Source organism: Myxine glutinosa, chromosome 8 (genome assembly GCF_964187855.1).
Source record: "Myxine glutinosa chromosome 8, kmMyxGlut1.1, whole genome shotgun sequence".
In the NCBI taxonomy this organism is placed as follows: domain Eukaryota; kingdom Metazoa; phylum Chordata; class Myxini; order Myxiniformes; family Myxinidae; genus Myxine; species Myxine glutinosa.
In genome coordinates, this window is record NC_136268.1 from 27511359 (window position 1) to 27533286 (window position 21928).

General features: G+C 45.8%; 1 protein-coding gene across 1 annotated transcript in view; it reads left to right on the plus strand.

Annotated features, from left to right (window-relative positions):
• The window catches only part of FBXO3 (F-box protein 3), a 344255-nt gene that overhangs the window by 199273 nt on the left and 123054 nt on the right, over window positions 1–21928 (plus strand). The window contains exon 5 of the mRNA XM_078783944.1: window positions 6112–6316. Within this exon, the coding sequence (XP_078640070.1) occupies window positions 6112–6316 (205 nt within the window). The remainder of the gene's footprint in view (window positions 1–6111; window positions 6317–21928) is intronic.

Consider the following 21928-nt stretch of genomic DNA (forward strand, 5'->3'; position numbering starts at 1 on the left):
CATCTCTTATCTTCCCCCATCCAAAACCTTGATCTTTTCTACCCCCGCTAATTTCACCCCAATCCACTTTTTTGAAATACCAACTTCTGTCCTGGAAGTCCTTGTTGACCTTGTGTTTTATACTTCTCCCACCCCCCCCCCCCCCACCCCTTCCCACACCTCCACCCCCCAAGTCCTCTCCCTCCCACACATCTCCCTGCTCTCAAATGTTATGTTTGTGTGCTTCCCCTTCTCTCCCCATCTTGTCTTCCGCTCCCTCTTTTTATATATTTTGTTTGTCTGGTCGATTTGTTTGTGAAATAAATGTTAGCTCTTTCACGAGCCTCGATTCTGTGTCCAAAAAAACAACAAAAAAACAACAAAAAGAAAAACTGAAAACGAGGAAGTAATGCTCACGTGCGTTGAGCCCATTGAGTGCGAACATAGAAAACAAAGCACTTGTTTAGAATATTGTACTGAGGTACAAAAAATAATACGCATTGCCAATTGAGGTGTCAGTACTCACTGATTTTGGCCTAAACAATGTAGAACTCAAGAAAATGAACAAATAGCAAGACCTCAAAAATGATTGAAAAGATATTGGAAGTTGAACAGCGCCGAAATTGTACCAGTGATTTATTGGAGCAATGGAGCAGCACGGTTGAGAAAAAAGAACCTTGGAGAGATGTTAAAAACAATCTTTGGGAATATTAATACAAACGAACTGCAGTTGGAAGGTGTCTGGGGCTCGGTGACAATCCTCAAAAGAGCCCTTAGAACAAAACTTTTACAACAAGAAAACTTCACAAATTGGTCTGTAAATCACGATTCCTTACTGAAACACAGGTGGATACTTTGAGACCTGGAAGGAATTCGTTCCACCTTCTGAAACCCGCATATGGAGACAACGTCAAATGCATGCATGCGCATACATCTCGTTTTTCCTTTTCTGTTGCTCCCAGTTCTAACACACACACACACACACACACACACACACACACTGCAACATATCGGTTTCATCAATCGATGAGCAGCATGTAAACGCTCAAGGGTCGTTTAGCCGAATTTGCATGAACAAGTCGATTGCCACACACTTTGCACCAGCATCTGTTTTGTTGTTCACCAGCATCTCAGCAGCTCCTTGGCATCAACCAAGGAGCCCCTGCACACATCTCCATCAATCCCTTCCACAATGTCCCTTCCTAGTTCCAGGCTAAGTAAACAATTATGCTCATGCCTTGAACATTGTTAAAAACTGAGTCCATCTAATTTTTATTGTTTCACTCGGCCCTGCTGCAGCCAAAATTAGTTTATTTAACCTAATGTTGCTCTAGTGAAATAATAACTAGAACGGCACTCGGTAGAGCGCACACCTCCACCAGGCCGAACAGTTTATGGTTTCTATCCCACTGATAGGCCGGATCTGGATTCGGACCTGAACCAAAATTTAATCGGCTTGATCTCGTCACCGAACCAGCTCATCCACCATGTTTTGTCATAACTCATCCACAACTCTTTTTCAACTATGTTGTATGTCGCTTTTCGCCCGATCTCAGTGGTGAAGAATCACTTCAAAAAATAAATAATTCACATATCCGAATCCATATTCAGATCTTCACCAAAACGTAATCATTTCCTCCTTGTCACATTTCCAACCTCTCCGTAAAATTTGGTCCAAATCCATCCACAACTTTTTGAGATATCTTGTTCACAAACAGACAGACGGACAGACAGACAGACAGGGGTGAAAACATAACATAACCGGTTGGTTCGATCCACCTTTGGTGGCGGAGGTAATAAAGACTTTCGTGCAGACTCCCTTTGATGTTCAACATTTAATTCAATCCACATCTGTAACGATGGACATCGAAACGTTTCACTGAATCAAAGGGGCCTGCACCTGCAATTGAAAAATATTGAGCAAATAGGCTATTTATCTATTACATACGTTAATAGCGTGGAGTTTCGATTTCAACCTTCCCCCAACTGTTATGAAGTACACAATGTACAACTTTGCCACAATGCCAGAACATCACTTGCAATTAAAATGTCCCCCCATTCAGCTGGATAATCCCATTGAGTCCGGCTCGCAATGAAAACCTTCAGCAGTTATATAAATGGGTCATTGTTATATAACAAACATTTATCTACATAGAAAATGCGCAATTACATTCATCCCATCAGGCACGTACTCATAGCAAATACCGGTGTTAATGACGTCTTACAATATATAGACCATTGTAAGTGAGTACACTCAGACAGGTGAATCCTTAACCGGCATGGAATTGCTAATTCCAACATTCTTACGAGATATGTTTCAACGGCTTTCTATTCATAATGGACTCGAATGTATTTTACCTGTTATTACCTCCGCCACTGAATTTTTTTTTTTTTTTTTGTGTACAAGATCGAGGCTCATGTAAGAGCTAACATTAATCACAAAAAGACAAACTGACACATAAAACATATGATAAAGGGAGCGGGAGACAAGATGGGGAGAGAGAGGGAAGCACACTAGTACAACATTTGAGGGGAGGGAGAGAGCTTGGGGGGAGGAGGCGGGGGGAGGAGGCCTGGGAAGGAGGGGTGGGGGGAGGTATAAATCACATGGACACTGTTAGGACTTCCAGGAAAGAAGTCGGTATTTCAGAAAAGTGGATCTGGGGTGAATTAGCGGGGGTAGAAAAGATCAAGGTTTTGGATGGGGGATGATAAGAGATGGTGGTGAACAGCTGTTTTAAACACCTGGAGGGAGGAGTGGGATTGAAGAGAGTGAGGGAGTTTGTTCCAGAGGCCAGAGAAAAGCGGAATGAAGGAGTGAAGGTGAGCAGAGAGTCTTGATTTTGGCAGTTTGACCATAACAGGGTTGCTGGCAGATCTTGTGCGCCCTGTCGGAATATTTGGGGGACAGAGCCCAGAGAGAGCTGCGGGAGCAAGGCCGGAGAGGAGTTGGTAGAAGACAGAAAGACCACCAACCTGCCTGCGGTGAGTAAGTGAAAGGCCCTTGGAGTTAGCTTCATCGTGGGAGATTCGAATGATTCTGAAAGCTTTGGTTTCAACAGCGTGAAGACGAGCTGGGTGTGAGGCAGGAGCACCGGCCCAGAGGGGAGAGCAGTATTCCATTGAGTATGAGGAAAGTTGGACAGAAGTTATGTTTTCTCCCCTGTCTGTATGTTTTGTCTGTCTCTGGGAGCAGGGTATCTCAAAAGGTGTTCATGAATCCGGACTAAACTTGGCGGACAGGTTGGGGTGTGTGACAAGGACGAAATGATTAGATTTTCGTGAAAATCCGGGTGCTGGAGTTTTTGAATTTTCAAAGTGATTCTTCATAATTGTGAGCTCAAGCGAAAAACTACATACAGCATGATATATCCAAAATGTTTTGTACGTGCTATTGCAAAACTTGGTGGATGAGTTGGTTGGTTCGATTTTTGTTCAGGTCCTGATGCAGATCCGGCCTATCGGTGGAATACCAAACATAAGCTATTGAGCTTGGCGGAGGGAGGTATGTGCTCTACCCAGTGACGCTCTAGTTGGAGTTGTAACAATATCATGACTAATTGGGAGTAATTTGAGGGTGTTCCTTTAACTCTAACGATTGTATGTTGCTCAGAAGAATTTGATGTGTTAACGCCTAATGTGGCAGTGCAGGCCTCATAGCAATTGCCACATTAAATGGCAGAGCTGCTCCTTCAACGGTGCGCGCGGTGGTCGGAACCACACGAAGTAGGGGAATGTAGTGCGAGGCACGATCACCTAACCTAGCAACGACTTGTAAAGCGTAAACTTGTGGTCGTTTTTCTATCTACAGTGTTGTTGACCCTATCGATGCAGCACGATGCCGACCATCGAACGTCGCAAGACGAGGGTCTATCTCGGAGTTTGCAATTCTACAGAGCTCTCTTCGGAGGCGCAAGCGATGCTGGTGTGCTTCCATGACACATGCAGTCGTTAGCACAGGCCTTTTGGGATCTGCCATTGATAAGTTGTACACTTGTGTGGGTGGTATTGTTTGAATGGGCTTCTGTTTTTATAACCAGACGATGTATTTTTGTTTACGATTCACTGTTCAGTTCTTCATGTTGAACCTTCATTGCAGGAGAGGCAATATGGTTGGTTCCTGGTTTTCGGCCCAGGGTTTACTTAACATACCAGTATTTTACTGAAATATAATAATAAAAACATGGAAAACCAGGAGCAATGTTCCTCAAATAATGTAAAAAGTATCACGTGATTTATACCAGTATGTACTCTGACACTTGACTGCACCTACCATCGCTTGGTGGTTTTAAAACTACTGACATGAACGCTACGAGAAAAAATGTTTCTAGTGTCATGTTATTCCTTGTCCCTGTGTGGGGATGAAGGGGGTTGGGGTGGGGAGAAGTGTGTCTCTCCAGTTATGTCACTTTTTTGGAAGGGAGTTAGGGAGGGGGTAAGGGGATCGATCTCTCTTTTTTGGTTTATTACCTTCGCAAAAGCGGAAGGTTATGTTTTGATCGCTGTGTATTTATTTGTATGTCTGTGTGTGTGTGTGTGTGTGTGTGTGTGTGTATGTTATTCGCATAACTCAAAAAGTATTCAACCGAATTGCATGAAATTTGTTGGGATGATTGGTTATTATACGGGACACATTTGATTAGATTTTGGGAGCAATCGGGTCAAAGGTCAAGGTCAAGGTCACGAAAAGGTCAAAATCGTATTTTTACCAAGTACAGAACAGTAGCTGCGGCGAAGGTATGCGCTCTACCGAGTGCCCGTTCTAGTTCCCCCCTGTTTTTCTCATCCTTTCTCCCTCACCCAAGCAAGGTGAAAAGCAAGTGCTCGCACTGCATATGTCTGTGTGGGTCTGGGAGTCACTTCTTGTGTAGAGACAGGACAACAGAGAATCGGGGTCTCAACATCTGTCTTTGTGTATTTTCTTTTAACTTGAGTCATTTGACCATGAACACAAGAACAGCTTTTGTCACCCAGACTACTTAGGGCGTGACAGGCAAAGAACGACGTGGAATTGATCCGCGGAAGGTCGGACCCAATTCCTTGCAACTCAATGGCAACTCAACCAAGTGGGCGCGAATGGTCATGTACGGCACCTCCTCGTACACTGAAATCCCATCGTGCAGTTGCTTTCCGTTAATGAATCTGGTCCACTAAGACAGGAAGGTCTGTCTGCCCTTCCTGTGGCTCATGTGGCCACCTTATGCACTTTGATGTGACATACTCTGTTATTACTCTTGACTGCTGCCTTCGTCCTAATGAGTAGTTCAGAAGCACAAAGCCATTCAAGTGTAGTCTTTCCCTTTCATTCGCCTTGTTACCTCCGCCAGCAAAAGTGAATGGAGGTTATATTTTCACCCCTGTCTGTTCGTTTGTCTGTCCGTTTGTCTCTTTGTATTGCCTTTTTTTTTCTCTGGAAAGTTTCCTAAAGTGGTCCTCCCCACCTTTTAATATCTTGTCATGATTTATTAATTTTTTTGCCTTGTGATAAACCAGCATGTGGGGACCATGCGTTGTGTATAGCCAAGCACACTGTTCGGGGTCTTGCATTCATTTTAAGATTCTCGTTGGATTTCGGTAAAATTTTACGGGAAAATAAGGGTGATTATTAATACTAGCAACTGCTTCGGGGGCGGTGCTTCAATTGGGAGGCCCAAATGAAAAGGCAAAATATCAGAAATTGAAGGCTTTTTTTATTTTAAACGATTTATATAAACATCCGTTAAATCATATCACACGCAAATCATCAAAATCTAAACAGTATTTGTAGAATTTCAATAAAAGCCACATCACTGTTCATATCGGTAAATATTATTCCATCGTTTTTGGAAAAATTGGAAAAACAATATAGCCTATTTTACTCCAGGGGGTCCCAGGATTACCCACCCAAAATTTCGTTGCGATCGGTTCAGCTGTTTTTGCGGTACCTGGGAACAGACTGACTGACAGACAGACAGACAGCCGGACAGAAATTTGGTGAATTATAGTAAGATTGTATTAAATGCTTCGTTTGCCCTCCCTCCCTGCCCCCACCCCACCTTCCCAACGCAATTTTATATTTAAAAAAACAAACAAATATTTTTATCCTTCCTGAGCTCTTCACTTGCAAACCTGACCACCTCCCTTCCTCCACAGGCTCATGGGTAGTGTGGCAATTTCATATCATCACCGCTCAGAGTGCCTTCTCGACGTGGAGACGGCAATGCAAGGATATTCTCAGCAGCGCACACTAATTGATTCGCTCCCACTCACCTTCTGTACACGAACAGGCCTCACCCAATACATCGCTCTTTCTGATGTCGGAGGGCGAACCCGCGGACACGTATTTTACCACAGCCCGGTAATGATTTGCTCAATACTTTATTCAACTGGGAGGTTTGCATGACAAGTGGTGTACATAATGTGAAAAGCATGGTTTTTGCATGACTAAAATGTTAACTTGGTGCATACAATTTGAGCACGTCATAAACTGATCTCCCCCTTTGCCCCTTCCTTGATTCTCTCGCTATAAAGAAATGCCATTGTTTGAACTTGACGGTTTTTCAGTTTCGAATGAGGGGTGTTCAAAAGGTTTGAATTGACGAGATGATCACGACAGTCCAGGACACGTCAACTTTATATATTATTTAATTATTTAAAGTTGTTTCACTTGACTTCAGTTAACTTGCTCTAGTTGTCCTTCAAAACTGTCTCTGATCGTAAAATGTGTTTTCAGATTTCTCCTTCAGCCACGTCTTATTTGTGTGCTCCAGATCCGCGCCCTTGGTAACTATGCAAGTGGGGGAGTGGGGAAGGGAGTGTGGGGGGGTGGGGGGGGGGGTGAGGGGGAGCTTTCAATAACTGAGAACAGGTTTGTGTCGTAGTGCTTCACAGTCACAAATGGTGGTCTTTTTATTTCGGTCCTTGTACACAGATACATTGTCATAAGGAAGAAGCACATCCTTTAGCCTATAGTATTCAGGCTGTCAGGATGGCATAGAGATACACGCACTCCGGCACCATACGGCACCAGAGCTATTGCCCGATAGTATTGTTGATGGCCTGCTGCATTTTTTTCATGAGGCTGATGTAATATTCCCCTGTGATTGTAGTTTTTGGGGCATTTAGTCATACGGCAGGATTATTTTTTACATTTTTTATTTTTATTTTATTTGTATACAAAGTCGAGGCTCTAACCAAGATGCCTCACCCCTGTGTGTAAGAGCTAACACATAAGAAACACACATGAAACATATAATAAAGTCAGCGGGAGACAAGACGAAGAGAGAGAGGAAAGCACAACAACAGTAGAGAGCAGGGACATCGGGAGATCCGTGGAAGGGAGAGGGCTGGGGAGGGGTACACGGTATAAAACAAATTGACACTACTAGGACTTTCAGGAATGAAGTCGGAGATTGAAAGAGGTTGATTTGGGGTGTATTAACGGTGGTAGAAAAAGATCATGGTTTTCGATGGGGGAAGATGAGAGATGGCGGTGAACAGCTGTTTTAAAGACCTGGAGAGAATTATGGGATTGAAGAGAGTATGAGAGTTTGTTCAAGAGGTTGGAAAAAGAGGAATGAAAGAGTGAAGGAGAGCAGAGAGTCTTGAATTTGGCGTTTTCACCAGAAGAGGGTTGCTGGCAGATATTGTGCGTCCTGCAGGAATATTTGGGGGACAGAGCACTGACAGAGGAGCGGGGGCTAGGCCGGAAAGAAATGTTGGTGAGGACCCTAAAGTGGATGCGATACATTTTTTTTTTTTTCAAGTGATTTTTCACCATTGTGAGATGGGGCCAAACATGACATATAACATGATATTTCGAAATGTTGTGGACAGATTATGACCAAACTTGGTGGATGAGTTTGCTAGGTGACAAGTACAAGCTGATAGATTTTGGTTCAGGTCCAGATGCTGATCTGGCCTATCAGTGCGATACAAAACGTAAACTGTTCAGCTTGGCGGAGGTATGCGCTCTGCCGTGTTCTTCTTGTGTTGTGTGATTTTAAGATGTCTCTTATAACTAGCTTCAAACACATCTTTATTAGATTTCACAATGTATTTTTTCTTTCTCTGTTGGTTGGATTAGGTATAATATTGTTAGGTTTGTGGGGGTAGATTAAATTCCTTAGTTGAGATAGAATCGTGTAAATTAGCATGCTCCGAGTGTCGTGAAGAAGAAGAAGCCACCTCGGTGTATCTAAGTAGAGTCGAATGTCCGGTTAAGTGTGTAGGTGTCTCCACACTGAGGAGTGGAGTTGTGCTATCTAGGTATGGTCTGTAAGGTTAAATCCCCTGTGGTTAAATGCCTCTTGTAATTTTTCCTAATGTTCTTATAAAACTCAACCGACCAGGCAAATGACTCTATTCACTTACCACGCCGCCAGGTCTGACAAATCCGGCACATTTGCCGATCGGCACGTAAATCCCGCCTCACGACCGCCGATGTGATCCGAACATTCCCAAACAGGGATTGGACTCCACCCCCCGACGACCTGTAACGAGGAGGCCATGCCCCGGTCTTCGTGATTGCTGGAGGTGCGATGGGATGATGGGATAGCGCTCGGTGATTGGACAGAGTGTGACGTCATCATGGAACATTCGAGAGCTGAAGGAAAAAAAGACGTGTCTCACCATTTTGGTCTCTCTCTCTCGTTCTGGCTCTCGTCTTGAGTGGACACCGTTATTTTGGGTGCGCTGGTGAGGAGACGTGTCGGGGCTTCGGGACTTTTGCAACATGGAAGGAGGAGGTGTTGGTTGACGGTGGTGCCCTGCGGAGAAGGAGTTGGTAATGAGCGAAACAAAGAGGGATCCTGCCTGCTTGCCTCATGCCGGCGGTTGGCTATGGGCGCGACGCACGCCATTTTGCGGGTTTCCCACGCGGTGGTTTGCGACGATGACCAGCCAGCCTTACCATATATTTGGGGACGCAAAGCTGAGTGCCGGCGAATACCAAATCATTTTATTTTATTTTATTTTCCCCTTGTTTGTATGTAAGTCTGAGTGGAGATGTCTCAGCTAAGAATTTTAGTTTTTACCTCGCCTTTCGTTGTCTTTTACATTATTGTAAATAGATTTATATTTGTTGAATTTTACTTTCTGTCCTGGTTCGTTTCTTTGTTTTGTGGGTTCGGAATAACCCTGTGTGTTTCCGATCAGATAAGGCCTCGTACCTTCCCGCACCCGCGAAAACATAATCCCACAAATGTTCAAAATACACCTTGAAGTTGAAGCTGGTTTCAGCCATTCGTCCTCTTGGGGTGTTAACCCCAGGGACATGACAATATTGTTACAGATCGCGGCTTAAGATGTTAGTTACCGAGCGGTTTGGTATTGCCGCGACCTAACAGGATCCCTGACTCACCCGATTCACCCAGGACTTTGGCCGGATCGCACCGCAGCTGCTCAATGAGGGGAAAAGACGAAAACGACGCAATGTAAAGAGGAAAACGAAGGCCAAGAAAGGTTTGGAAATACGACTGAATTTATTGACTATTTACACACACAAGCAAAAAGGAGCAATCAAGTTTTATTTACAAGCACATAAGACGCAGGTGACACAGGGAAAATACTAGCTTACCTACAGACTTAATTAAATACCCAGGGACAGAACAAACAAAAGACAAACTCACGTACACAAGAAGGGTGGAAAGGCAGGAGGTGGATGGCTGGAGGGAGAGGAAAGGTCCAAGGGGGTGCTGCAGCTCAACCGGCGCGTTTAGCAGCCGCCGTTCCTTTTCGGCCCTGCTCCAAACCGCCGTTCAGGCCCCCTTTGGCTGTTCTTGCTGCTGCGGCCTCCGTCCGCTGCGTTCCCAGGACTTGTTTGACTCGTTGGTCCAAACCCTCAACTCTTTCTTGGTCCCTCACTCTTTACCACCGACTCCTCACCGCAACCAACGCAACCACTGACCCTCCTCTGACGACCAACTCCTCTGGCAACCGACTCAGACCAACTCTCTGTGACCAACTCCAGGCCTTTCTGTCTTCTGCTCTCCTCTGTCAAAACGCATCTCTCCTCTGGACACGCCCTGCCTTGGGTTATATAGGCCCCCGCCCCTCAACCTTTTCGAACCTCCCCGATCGCTCTTCCTCCGCCCTCTCTAGCCAAACCCCTGGCTCATGGTTGGTCGAGTGGGGCTGGCTCACTCCTCCCCTCTATGACGAGGTGGAGACACGCCTTTCTTCCCCGACTCGAGCCTCGTGGTCAATGGCGGTTATTGGAGGGGAGGTAATATGGGCAATCGAGGCTCGGCAATGACGAGAGGGGATGTAATATGAAATGGAGATTTTGGGGATGGGAAGGAAAGGGGGTCTATTCTCTTTCACTGGTGCAATGGAGTATTTCAATTAATGGAAGACACAGCCTTACGCTAATACACATAATAAGGATATAACTGTCAAAAAAGATATATCGTGTCCTGCATGTATGTTTTATGGACTAACTACGGGAACGCCCTTTGACCTTTATACAACCACAAACGGAGGGAGGAGGGGTGATATTTTACAACAACCTTTTACAACAACATTTTACCACAACAATAAAATAAAAAAACATTCTCATATCCACAACACTGCACCCTCCTCCCCTTAGGCACGTCCCGGGCCTATAACTTTTACCTTAGTGTGGCACGTAGGTGTAGTTCCCTCTACTTTTAACCTGACCCTGAGTGCGACAGTTTTAAAACATAAATAAATGTGTCCCGCTGCTCCATTGCACCCTGCCTAACAGACTTACGCCCACAGTTAACCGAATTGCGGAATGGTCTTCAAACTATACACTGACGGTGGGAAGCATTATTTACAATGACGCTATTTTTATTTACAAAACTAACCCAGGACCTGTGATTGTTCTTTCTGGGGGGGAGACAGTCTGCTCTGCATCAATGCACCATGAACGCACCCAAAAACGCACCAAAGCACCCTCAAGCACCAATCGGTGCAGTCATCACTGTTCAACAATGTTCAATAAAAATAAAATCAACAACCCCTAACCCTGCAGGTGGTCTCTTGCTCTTCGGCTCCCTCTGCTGGTTATTATTATTTCTTCCAGTTGTTGTCATTCTTTTGCTTTGCTTACTGGCGGCCTATTTTCAATAAAGTGTGCCCAATGTGTCCTTTTTATTTGCTTTATTTATGGCCCACAGGGCCGACTATGTGTGGTTCACCTGTGGGGCATCGGTGCCCTGTGGCCAAGGTCCGCCAGCAAGATTTCGGGCCCTCATGGCCGGTTCCAGCAGAGGGGCCATGCCCCAACCCATGGGGTCCATAAGTGGTGCTCGGCCACAGACATGTGGTCCATAATGTGGTGCATCGATGCAGACAGCTGGTTCTGGGAATTTCGGGCGCACAATGGCCGACCCACGCACGCTCCCCTCGGCACCCAATGGCGCACAGGTCATGTGGGAGACAAAAGGGGAAAGACAATGAGCGAGGGGTAAGGTCACAAGGGTACACATCAATAAGGCAATGCAAGGCGAAATGCGTACGGAGGGCGAAGTGAGAAAGCTCGTCCCTACCGTACGTCACCCCCCCTGTCACCTACCCTACCCTTGCCCTTACCCCATATGTACAAAAATCTACACATTTACAAATTCGTCACTACTGTCACGTCTTCCCCATATTTCCCCTATACCAAATTCGTCTCCACAATCCCTCTACTTCAAAATTTGCCATCACCAAATTCATAATCAATCCTCATAAGGAGGGAGAGATGGAATTACGCACAATGTCACACCCACGTCATGATGCGTCTCACAATCCAAACATTTGCACAGTAAAAATAATAAGACATGGCATGGTGCGGAGTACCTGTCACCTCAGGTGAGTGGATGCAGATGGTGCGAGGAGATCCTTCATCCTAACTATCCTCTAAATGATTTTAACACACCTTACACTACCCGGGGTCTCTCCCTGCCAATCCATTGGCCAACTTACACTATGGGTTCTAAAAACCAATTCCCATTGCCCAACTGTGGTGCTTTTCAATTTGGGGTCTCACTCCCCCGATTCATCTCCCGGTGCCCTCGCACAATTTCTGGGCCGCGACGTGTAGCTCTCCCAACAGGTCTACCCACCTGCACACCTCCACCACTGCAGTTGCCTCCGAGCTTACCTGCTCCTTACCCTAACCTAACTACCTGGGGAAGGCCCTCTGGCGCTCTCCCCACTCGGTGCCCTCTCTGGCACTGGGCTACCCGGGTCCGTCCTCCGGATCCTCGGGCCCCACTGACACTAACGGCTCCCAGAGCCCACCTGCGGCCTCACCTGGCCGACATCCTCACAGTGGTGGAGTGCCCAAACCAACTACACACACTAACAGGCTACACGCCCAGCCATTTCCACAACACTAATGCACCCATCCAAATACCATTCTGTCACCCGCACCACAGATGCCAATATCCAACCACAATTTACCTGTACCCTCTACCTAACACTTACACTACCCGCCCCGGGTATCCGTGATGGGGGTCCACTCTTCCCCCATTCACACCTTCGCACCATCCACTCCACTCCACAATTTCCACCATTCTCACTCCACGACCATCCATTCCAATCCTCCAGACCATTTATTCCATACACCTGTCTTTCATTCACCTGTCGTTGCACACCTGTGCAATCCTACCTGGTGCCACCTGCACCCTCCTCCTCTTCCTGGACCATTTGGTCAACACAACACGCAATCACCACTACTCCCTCATACACTGCTCCACACACCTGTTCAGTTGCACACCTGTGCAATCACACCTGTTCAATTCTCACACACACGGCATCATCTCAGCTAACTACTCCCCTCTGAAACTTGCGCTTCCCAGTCGTCCCTTTAAACTATTGCGCTCCCACGTCATTATCATCCACACTAAACTACCTGCGTCCCCACTACAGGTATCAGTCACTAACTAAACTTAACGTCACCTGATGTCATCTTCTAGGTCCCTACACACAATATAACCTAACCCACCCGGGCTAGTTTTCACTGCCATACACCCCATAATCTATAGCGCATTTGCCCCACTTGGGAAGGGTGGCAGGGATGCCAGCCTTACCCACCGGGCCCATCGCTCACTACCAATTTTGCACATCAAATTTCAACAAATCAAAAATTTGGCCAATCACTGCCCATCATCTGCCAATCATTACTGCCAATCCTTTGCCAATCATCAAATTTTGTTTTTCTCTAATTTTCGGGCCAAAACACTATCCTCATCACCCGTCTACTTATTAGATCCTCTCGGTGCGCCGTGACATCATTAAACTCGGTTCGTAAAGCCGAGCAATGATTTCGGGTGGTTTGGTCGCCTGCAGGTTGAGTCCGTCCGGCTTTCGGTTCAAGGGAGGTGGTTTGGTTGGACCGAGGCTCCACGCACCATCTCGGCGCGGCACCTTGCGGTCCCGGGCCCGATGGCTCAATCTCCCCCGGTCGGAACCCCGTCCCCACGAGGGGGCACCGTTCCGCCTCCTACCACTCGCCCTTGAACCGGACCGGTCGCCTCGCCCGACAAAGCCCGGACTCGACCGTGCGGGGCGGGGCCAAGCCCGAATCGGCAACGACGCTTCGAAGAGAAGCGACGCAGCATCGATCCGCGCCAGGCCCTGCATCCAACAAATCACACCGCGCCCCGAGTGCTCGCATCGGCTATCCGTCGCCCTAACCACTACCCCGATTACCGTTGATGCTTTACTTGCATGCTCACAAGCATACGCTACCCCTTTCACCCTCACAAAACCTGGCGTTCCAACGCCGTCCGTACATTCCACCAACGCTCTCCCTGTTACACACCACACCTCTCGCGCACACTTTGGTCCACACCTCTCCTCCGTTACGTCCTCCGTAACACTCACCATGGGCGTGCACTCTTGCATCCACCCACTAACGCGCTCACATGGGCTCTCCCACACCCGCGCCATGACCAACTCAGGTGTGCTTCCTCGCACACGTTCCACCACCACCTTACTCTCCGTGTCACACTTCGTACACCCCGACGTGCATTCTCGCTCGCACTCGGTTTCACACTCGCGCTCCGATGTGCCCTCTCGCACCTGCGCCATCACCAACTCACTATTCGTGTCACACTCCGTACACCCCGACGTGCATTCTCGCTCGCACTCGGTTTCACTCCCACACTTTATAGCACACCCACTCGCCGACGCACACTTTTTTCTCCCACGCGTGCCATTTCCACTCACACGGGACCCTTCACCAACGCCCGGGTGCCATATCGATCCCAATCGCGCGACAATTCTTTTGTCGCCAAACATCCTCTTACAAAATCTCCCCGCACAATACACAACAGCACGACTCACCTGGGGGATCCTTTTCTCCACGCGAACCTGCAAACTTCCATTCGGGTTAAGCACAGCATCGTGATGTGAGCAGGGAATTTGTACATAATCCATTTCTCCCTGCAATTCCCGGGCTACCTCCGTCATCTCTTCAATTTTAATTCCCGCTACTGCTTTTTCTTTATTAACCTCGGCGACCGTTGGCTTTAATAAAATTCCCTCTACTTCATCGGTCGCCGGCTTTTCCAAACCCCGTGTCGCGATTTCTACCCCCGTCATTGTACCCGTGCTTTCCTCCGCTTCGCTCAACCAGCGCTTTTCGACACGCGTTACCTCCCCGTGCACCCGTGGGACCTGCTCGCCCAACCTGCGGTCAATGTCTTCCTGTATTCTTTTTACCGTGGCGTTTATTTGCTCCTGAAATCCAACCGGGTTGTACCTTGCTTCGTGCCTCGCTTTTTCCGCGTCTAGCCCCTGGGTAGCCATCATTGCATCAAATCCCTTACTGTCACCCCTCAGAGCGGCACTGAAATGCATCATCCAAACACCCCAGTCCATTGGCACTGCGGGTCCGGCTATCGCCGTCACGTACGGGAGGCTGCCATTTTGTGCACCTGATACACCCTCAACCACACCTTCTTTACTCTCCTCCACCATTTTCTCCACATACATTTCCCCGAGGTCCTGGGTTACCCCTAACCCGTCTATCTCTCCCACCGGCATCCCGTCGCCTTGACCAGCCATGGCGCGATTTCAAAATTCGGGTTTTGTACAACAAAACAAATTTCGGCCGCTCCAAATTTTGACCAAATTTTTTTTTTCCTCTATTCGTTTTTTTTTTTTAATTTGGTCGGGCCTCGAATCCCACTCCTGACACCAATTGTTACAGATCGCGGCTTAAGATGTTAGTTACCGAGCGGTTTGGTATTGCCGCGACCTAACAGGATCCCTGACTCACCCGATTCACCCAGGACATTGGCCGGATCGCACCGCAGCTGCTCAATGAGGGGAAAAGACGAAAACGACGCAATGTAAAGAGGAAAACGAAGGCCAAGAAAGGTTTGGAAATACGACTGAATTTATTGACTATTTACACACACAAGCAAAAAGGAGCAATCAAGTTTTATTTACAAGCACATAAGACGCAGGTGACACAGGGAAAATACTAGCTTACCTACAGACTTAATTAAATACCCAGGGACAGAACAAACAAAAGACAAACTCACGTACACAAGAAGGGTGGAAAGGCAGGAGGTGGATGGCTGGAGGGAGAGGAAAGGTCCAAGGGGGTGCTGCAGCTCAACCGGCGCGTTTAGCAGCCGCCGTTCCTTTTCGGCCCTGCTCCAAACCGCCGTTCAGGCCCCCTTTGGCTGTTCTTGCTGCTGCGGCCTCCGTCCGCTGCGTTCCCAGGACTTGTTTGACTCGTTGGTCCAAACCCTCAACTCTTTCTTGGTCCCTCACTCTTTACCACCGACTCCTCACCGCAACCAACGCAACCACTGACCCTCCTCTGACGACCAACTCCTCTGGCAACCGACTCAGACCAACTCTCTGTGACCAACTCCAGGCCTTTCTGTCTTCTGCTCTCCTCTGTCAAAACGCATCTCTCCTCTGGACACGCCCTGCCTTGGGTTATATAGGCCCCCGCCCCTCAACCTTTTCGAACCTCCCCGATCGCTCTTCCTCCGCCCTCTCTAGCCAAACCCCTGGCTCATGGTTGGTCGAGTGGGGCTGGCTCACTCCTCCCCTCTATGACGAGGTGGAGACACGCCTTTCTTCCCCGACTCGAGCCTCGTGGTCAATGGCGGTTATTGGAGGGGAGGTAATATGGGCAATCGAGGCTCGGCAATGACGAGAGGGGATGTAATATGAAATGGAGATTTTGGGGATGGGAAGGAAAGGGGGTCTATTCTCTTTCACTGGTGCAATGGAGTATTTCAATTAATGGAAGACACAGCCTTACGCTAATACACATAATAAGGATATAACTGTCAAAAAAGATATATCGTGTCCTGCATGTATGTTTTATGGACTAACTACGGGAACGCCCTTTGACCTTTATACAACCACAAACGGAGGGAGGAGGGGTGATATTTTACAACAACCTTTTACAACAACATTTTACCACAACAATAAAATAAAAAAACATTCTCATATCCACAACAATATATTGAATGTGTGTTTTTTGGAATGTTTTTTGTAATATTTATAGTCCTTATTGCAAACATCACAATGAATTGTATTCACCAGCTTTTCCAAAGATTATATAAGAAAAAAAATTCTAGGACTTGATTAATAGATACATTTACTTTAAAAACAAATTATTGATGAAATATTTCACTGCTTTATAGATTCCTTTGCACTTAAAATTTTGTTATGTTGTGGATACTTTGAAACGTTTTCTCTTTCGTAATGCATTTGTATTTTAACTAAATTTCTTTCAACTTACATATATCTACAACTTTTATAAAGTCACCATCTAAAATATCATAGTTTATTAATTTATTTACCCAATCGCTCTAACCTCAAGAGCTGCTTTTTCTGTTGGGGTGAAGATTTAATTATAAATGTTATTTTGCACACCTGTATTCTTTGTCAGAAAGCTTTCCTTTAGGCTCTAACATAACATATATGTTACGATATAAACATTTATTGTAGAACTTTTCTGTTCACAAGCTTGTTTCTCATTCTTTCTATCACCTCATCTGTCTCAAGGCCTTTTTTGTATTCAGAGAAATACGTGATACGTGCCGAGGCTCAGGTTCGGTTGGCCTGAGGAAGCCTGCTGTAAAGCGGGTGAAATGTCGCCTGAGGCCGGGCCACCACGAAATTCAAAACACCTCACCACCGCATAATTCAAAACACCTCACCACCACGTAATTCAAAACACCTCACCACCACGTAATTCAAAACACCTCACCACCACGTAATTGAAAACACCTCACCACCATGAAATTCAAAACACCTCACCACCATGAAATTCAAAACACCTCACCACCAGGAAATTCAAAACTCGTCACCACCACAAAATTCAAAACGCCTCACCACCACGAAATTAAAAACACCTCACCACCACCTAATGAAAAACACCTCACCACCACGTAATTAAAAACACCTCACCACCACGTAATTCAAAACACCTCACCACCACGTAATTGAAAACACCTCACCACCATGAAATTCAAAACACCTCACCACCATGAAATTCAAAACACGTCACCACCACGTAATGAAAAACACCTCACCACCACGTAATTAAAAACACCTCACCACCACGTAATGAAAAACACCTCACAGCCACGTAATTCAAACTGCCTCACCACCATGAAATTCAAAACACCTCGCCACCATGAAATTCAAAACACCTCACCACCACGTAATTAAAAACACCTCACCGTCACATAATTCAAAACACCTCACCACCACGTAATTCAAAACACCTCACCACCATGTAATTCAAAACACCTCACCACCACATAATTCAAAACACATCACCACCACGTGATTCAAAGCACCTCACAGCCACGTTATTAAAAACACTTTACAACCACAGAAACCAAAGTTTGAGGGAGTAGTTCAGTGACCACACAAACACTGCCCAGATATGTAGATACATAGATAGATGACTATACCTGAGTTGCTGTTTTGTCATGGTTTACACCAATCATAATACAAACAATTATTTTGCACAAATGTATTTGTAATATACGTGATATTACCTTTTATAAACAATTTAAGTTGAAGATTTAAGTTGGGGAAAAAATAATTTAAAAAAACATTTTTAAAAAAGAAAAAAAAAATCTAAAATTTTCAAAAAGAAATACCCTTAGGACATAGACACGGGAGAGTTAGGGGAATTCCAGAAGTTTGGTAGGATTTCACAAAGGTTTGAGGGAGTAGTTCAGTGACAACAACACAACACAAGACAGGACAGACACTGCACAGATATATATATATATAGTTGTGGCCAAAAATATTGGCACCCCTGCCCTTTTTTCAAATGACTCACAATTTTCTCAAAAAATAAGTTGAAATTGACAAAAGTATTTGGTCTCCACAATTCTTTATTTCAGTGTTAATATTACAGAACATTTGTTTTTGATTCAGAACTTAATATATCCTTTTAAATCAGAAAATAAAAAGAAATGGGATTGACAAAATTATTGATACCTGAGACTTAATATTTGGTCGCACAGCCTTTGGACAAAATAACTGCAAGCAAGCGCTTCCTATAGCCATGAATGAGTTACCTACCTATACCTCTCTACTGGCAGTTTGGCCAGTATATAGGCTTCTCTACTGGCAGTACGCAATGTTATCAGGAAGTTTGAGACCCATATGGCACTGTAGCTAACCTCTTTAGACATGACCACAAGAGAAAACTTGATCGAAGATTGCAGCGAAGGATTGTTCGATTGGTGGAGAAAGCACCTCGATCAACTGCCAAACAGATTCAAGCTGACCTTCAGACACAAGGTACGACAGTTTCAACTCGCACCATCCTTCACCAACTCAATAAAAAAACAATTCCCTTTTTAAGGCCATTTTCCCTGCTAGAGCGTGGCTAAAAGCACCCAGGAATGGTTCAAGACAAAACGCTGGACTGTTCTGAAGTGGCCAGCAATTAGTCAAGTTCTAAATCCCATTGAACACCTGTGGGGAGATCTGAAATCAGCAGTTGGGAGAAGGTACCCTTCAAATCTGGGAGAACTGGGTCAGTTTGCACAAGAAGAGTGGGCCAAACTGCCAGTAGAGATGTGAAGGAAGCTTATTCATGTCGATAGGAAGTGCTTGACTGCAGTTATTTTGTCCAAAGGCCGTGAAACCAAATATCAAATCTTGTGTGTCAATAATTTTGTCAATGCGATTTTTTTTTTTTTCTGATGTAAAAGGATATATTACGTTCTGAATGAAAAAAAGGTTCTGTAATATTAACAGTGAAGTAAAGAATTGTGGAGACCAAATACTTTTGTCAATTTCAACTTATTTTTTAGAGAAAATTGTGAGTTATTTGAAAAAAGTGCAAGGGTGCCAATATTTTTCGGCCACGACTGTACACTAGGTGATGAGATACCTATCATACGCTTGGGGAAATCTGTGTATGGATGTGGGGGGCAGATATTGGGGGTGGGAGAGTGGGTGAGATTGGGGGATATGTGGAGGGGATTGGTTAGAAGGAGTGGGAGGGGATGTGGATTGTGGGGGTAGAAAGTGCTGTGGGGGAGATACCTGGGGTCCCCCAGATGAACCTGGGTTTGGGGTGAGGATGTGAATGGGTGGGGTTGTGGGGGGCTTGGGGTGTTGGGGTGGGGGAAGGTCAACGTGGAAAACCATCCTGGAGGAATGGATACACTTGATGCCAATTTTGAGCCCCGTGGATCAGATGATGTGGCAGGTGAATCAGAACACAGACACTCTCACCTGGGTAACTATTTTTTGAATGGATCAGCAAAGTCAAAACGTGGTGAACGGTAAGAAATTGTCACCCTTGTCATGTACTGGTGATTACTGATTAGTATCTCTCCTGACCGAGATAGGCTCTGTTGTTTCTGCAGTCCGCACCCTTGCCATTTGCTCATGTGCACATGCAAGTTTGTTGTCAAGTGTCTTCCAGTGTCTCCTGTAATTGGGCCCACTTTATGCTTGCGGAAGTTGAGGTGCTGCGACCTATATTAGTCGTGTTCCTTCGTTACTCTGTCCGAACTTTCTTCCGGTATCGGCATTTGCATGGCTGCAGTTCTGCACGCGTAGTTCGTTACATCCAGGAAACAAATGCAGGGTTATTCAAGTTTGAATGATGTGAAAATATAGAATGGGTGCCGGGTGGCCGTCATTGGATTCCACTGCCTTGGATGGATGTTAAACTTTGCGTCCCATCTGCCAGCATTAGTCGGTGGACATTGGAGTCCTGTTGTCTTCGTTACCACCTGTTGCCCCATTGTCAGTACATTGCATTTTACCTCTTTGGCTCTTCTCTTTTCCATGAGCCTACATTTTATATAAAAATAAAAATCCCTTGTCCTTGGGGGATACTTTGTGCTTCCATTTCATCGAACCCAATTTGGTACCAGGAAGCATATTTCGAGTTACCAGATGAGCAATATAATTGGTGGGCTCTGCATTGAACATTTTGAGAAGCTCACGACACGATGCCAGCCATTGCTATCAATCGGGAGTGCTCTAGTCCTGTGCGCTCGTCTTGTGATTGTATGTCTGTTGAGACCTTGGACATGCGCAAGTGTCTGTGGATGATGGTGAATGTGCCGCCTTGGTAAAGCCTAAATCTTGTGGATATTACAGCGACCTCGATGTTCTGATTCACCATGACTGTTACTTCAAACTGGGCAACAGTTTCCTTGTCGTCGCATGTGCTAGTCATTTTGACCCAAAGATCATCTTCAAGTGATCGACTTGCATTTAGGCCTCACATCAGCCACCCCTTTGGATACAGTAGAAATATGAGAGTTCATATATGGATATGAAAGCCTGGTGTTGGCTTAGCGGTTAAGGTGCCGGCTTGGGATCCGAGGATCCTGGGTTTGAATCCCGGTCGATTGCTGAATTAACGCCAGGGGTGTTCACTCAGCCTGTCATCCTTCCGAGAAGTCAGCAGATTGAGTACCAGTTGTCTGGTAATTCCCTGTGTGTCGCAAGAGGTGACTAACAGGGTTGGCGGCAGGAAGGGCATCCGGCCATAAAATATTGCTTAAAAAAAAGGGGGGCCACTGTGCCCAAAAAGGCCAACCCCTACTCTGCGGCGAAAAATGGCCTCTAAAGGTGGTTTTATATATGGATATGAGAGTTGGTACTGCACCTTCTTTGCATAGTTGTACGACACTACTACACACAAAAAATACATTGTATACAAAAGCTAGACTCATGGAAAGGTGAGATAACATGGCGAAAGGCCAATACACTGACAGTGAAGCAATGGATGTATGCAACAGGCAAGGGAATTAATGAACAGCAGGAGGAGAGGGGAGGAAACAGTGATGTGTAAGACCCATTCTTATCCATGCACTTTTAGTAAGATCCATAATTGTATGATGTAGGAAACTTGTAGATTACACACTGAAACGACAAACTGTCTGATTAATGAAACTATTCACGTATAACAAGCACTGCGTGCATGGTTATAATGAGCTAAGAATCGTACCTGTCGGATGGCAAACACGATCCCAATCCTGATCTTTTGAACACCCCTCTAATGGTAACTTCAACAAGTGAAGACCGAGCTTGGTTCCTTGAATTGTTTGCGTGTGCTCATAAAACTTGTCAGGTTTTCGACATTTTGAGGTTTTGTGGTTGATTTGGTTTGTGTTAACATGGGACATTCAGTGTCTTTTGTACTTATGTGCGTGCTTTTGTCCTTGCAATATCTGTGTTAAGCAAGTTAGGCATGTCACTTCAAAATGACTTCTTCGCACACTTCATGTTGACAAAATCTGCCTGGAAGGTTTACATTCCTAGATGATCTTGCCTTATTATTGAAGCATCATGTCTACCAGCTTGCTTAACTCAGAGATTGCAATGATTAATGACATTACCGCATAATGATGCTGCCTCGTATACCTGCTCACCACATGCTATAACCTCATGGGCTCTTCCTCACCACATGCTATAACCTTGTGGCTTTGGCTTGCCACATGCTATAACCTTGTGGGCTCTTGCATGCCACATGCTATAACCTTGT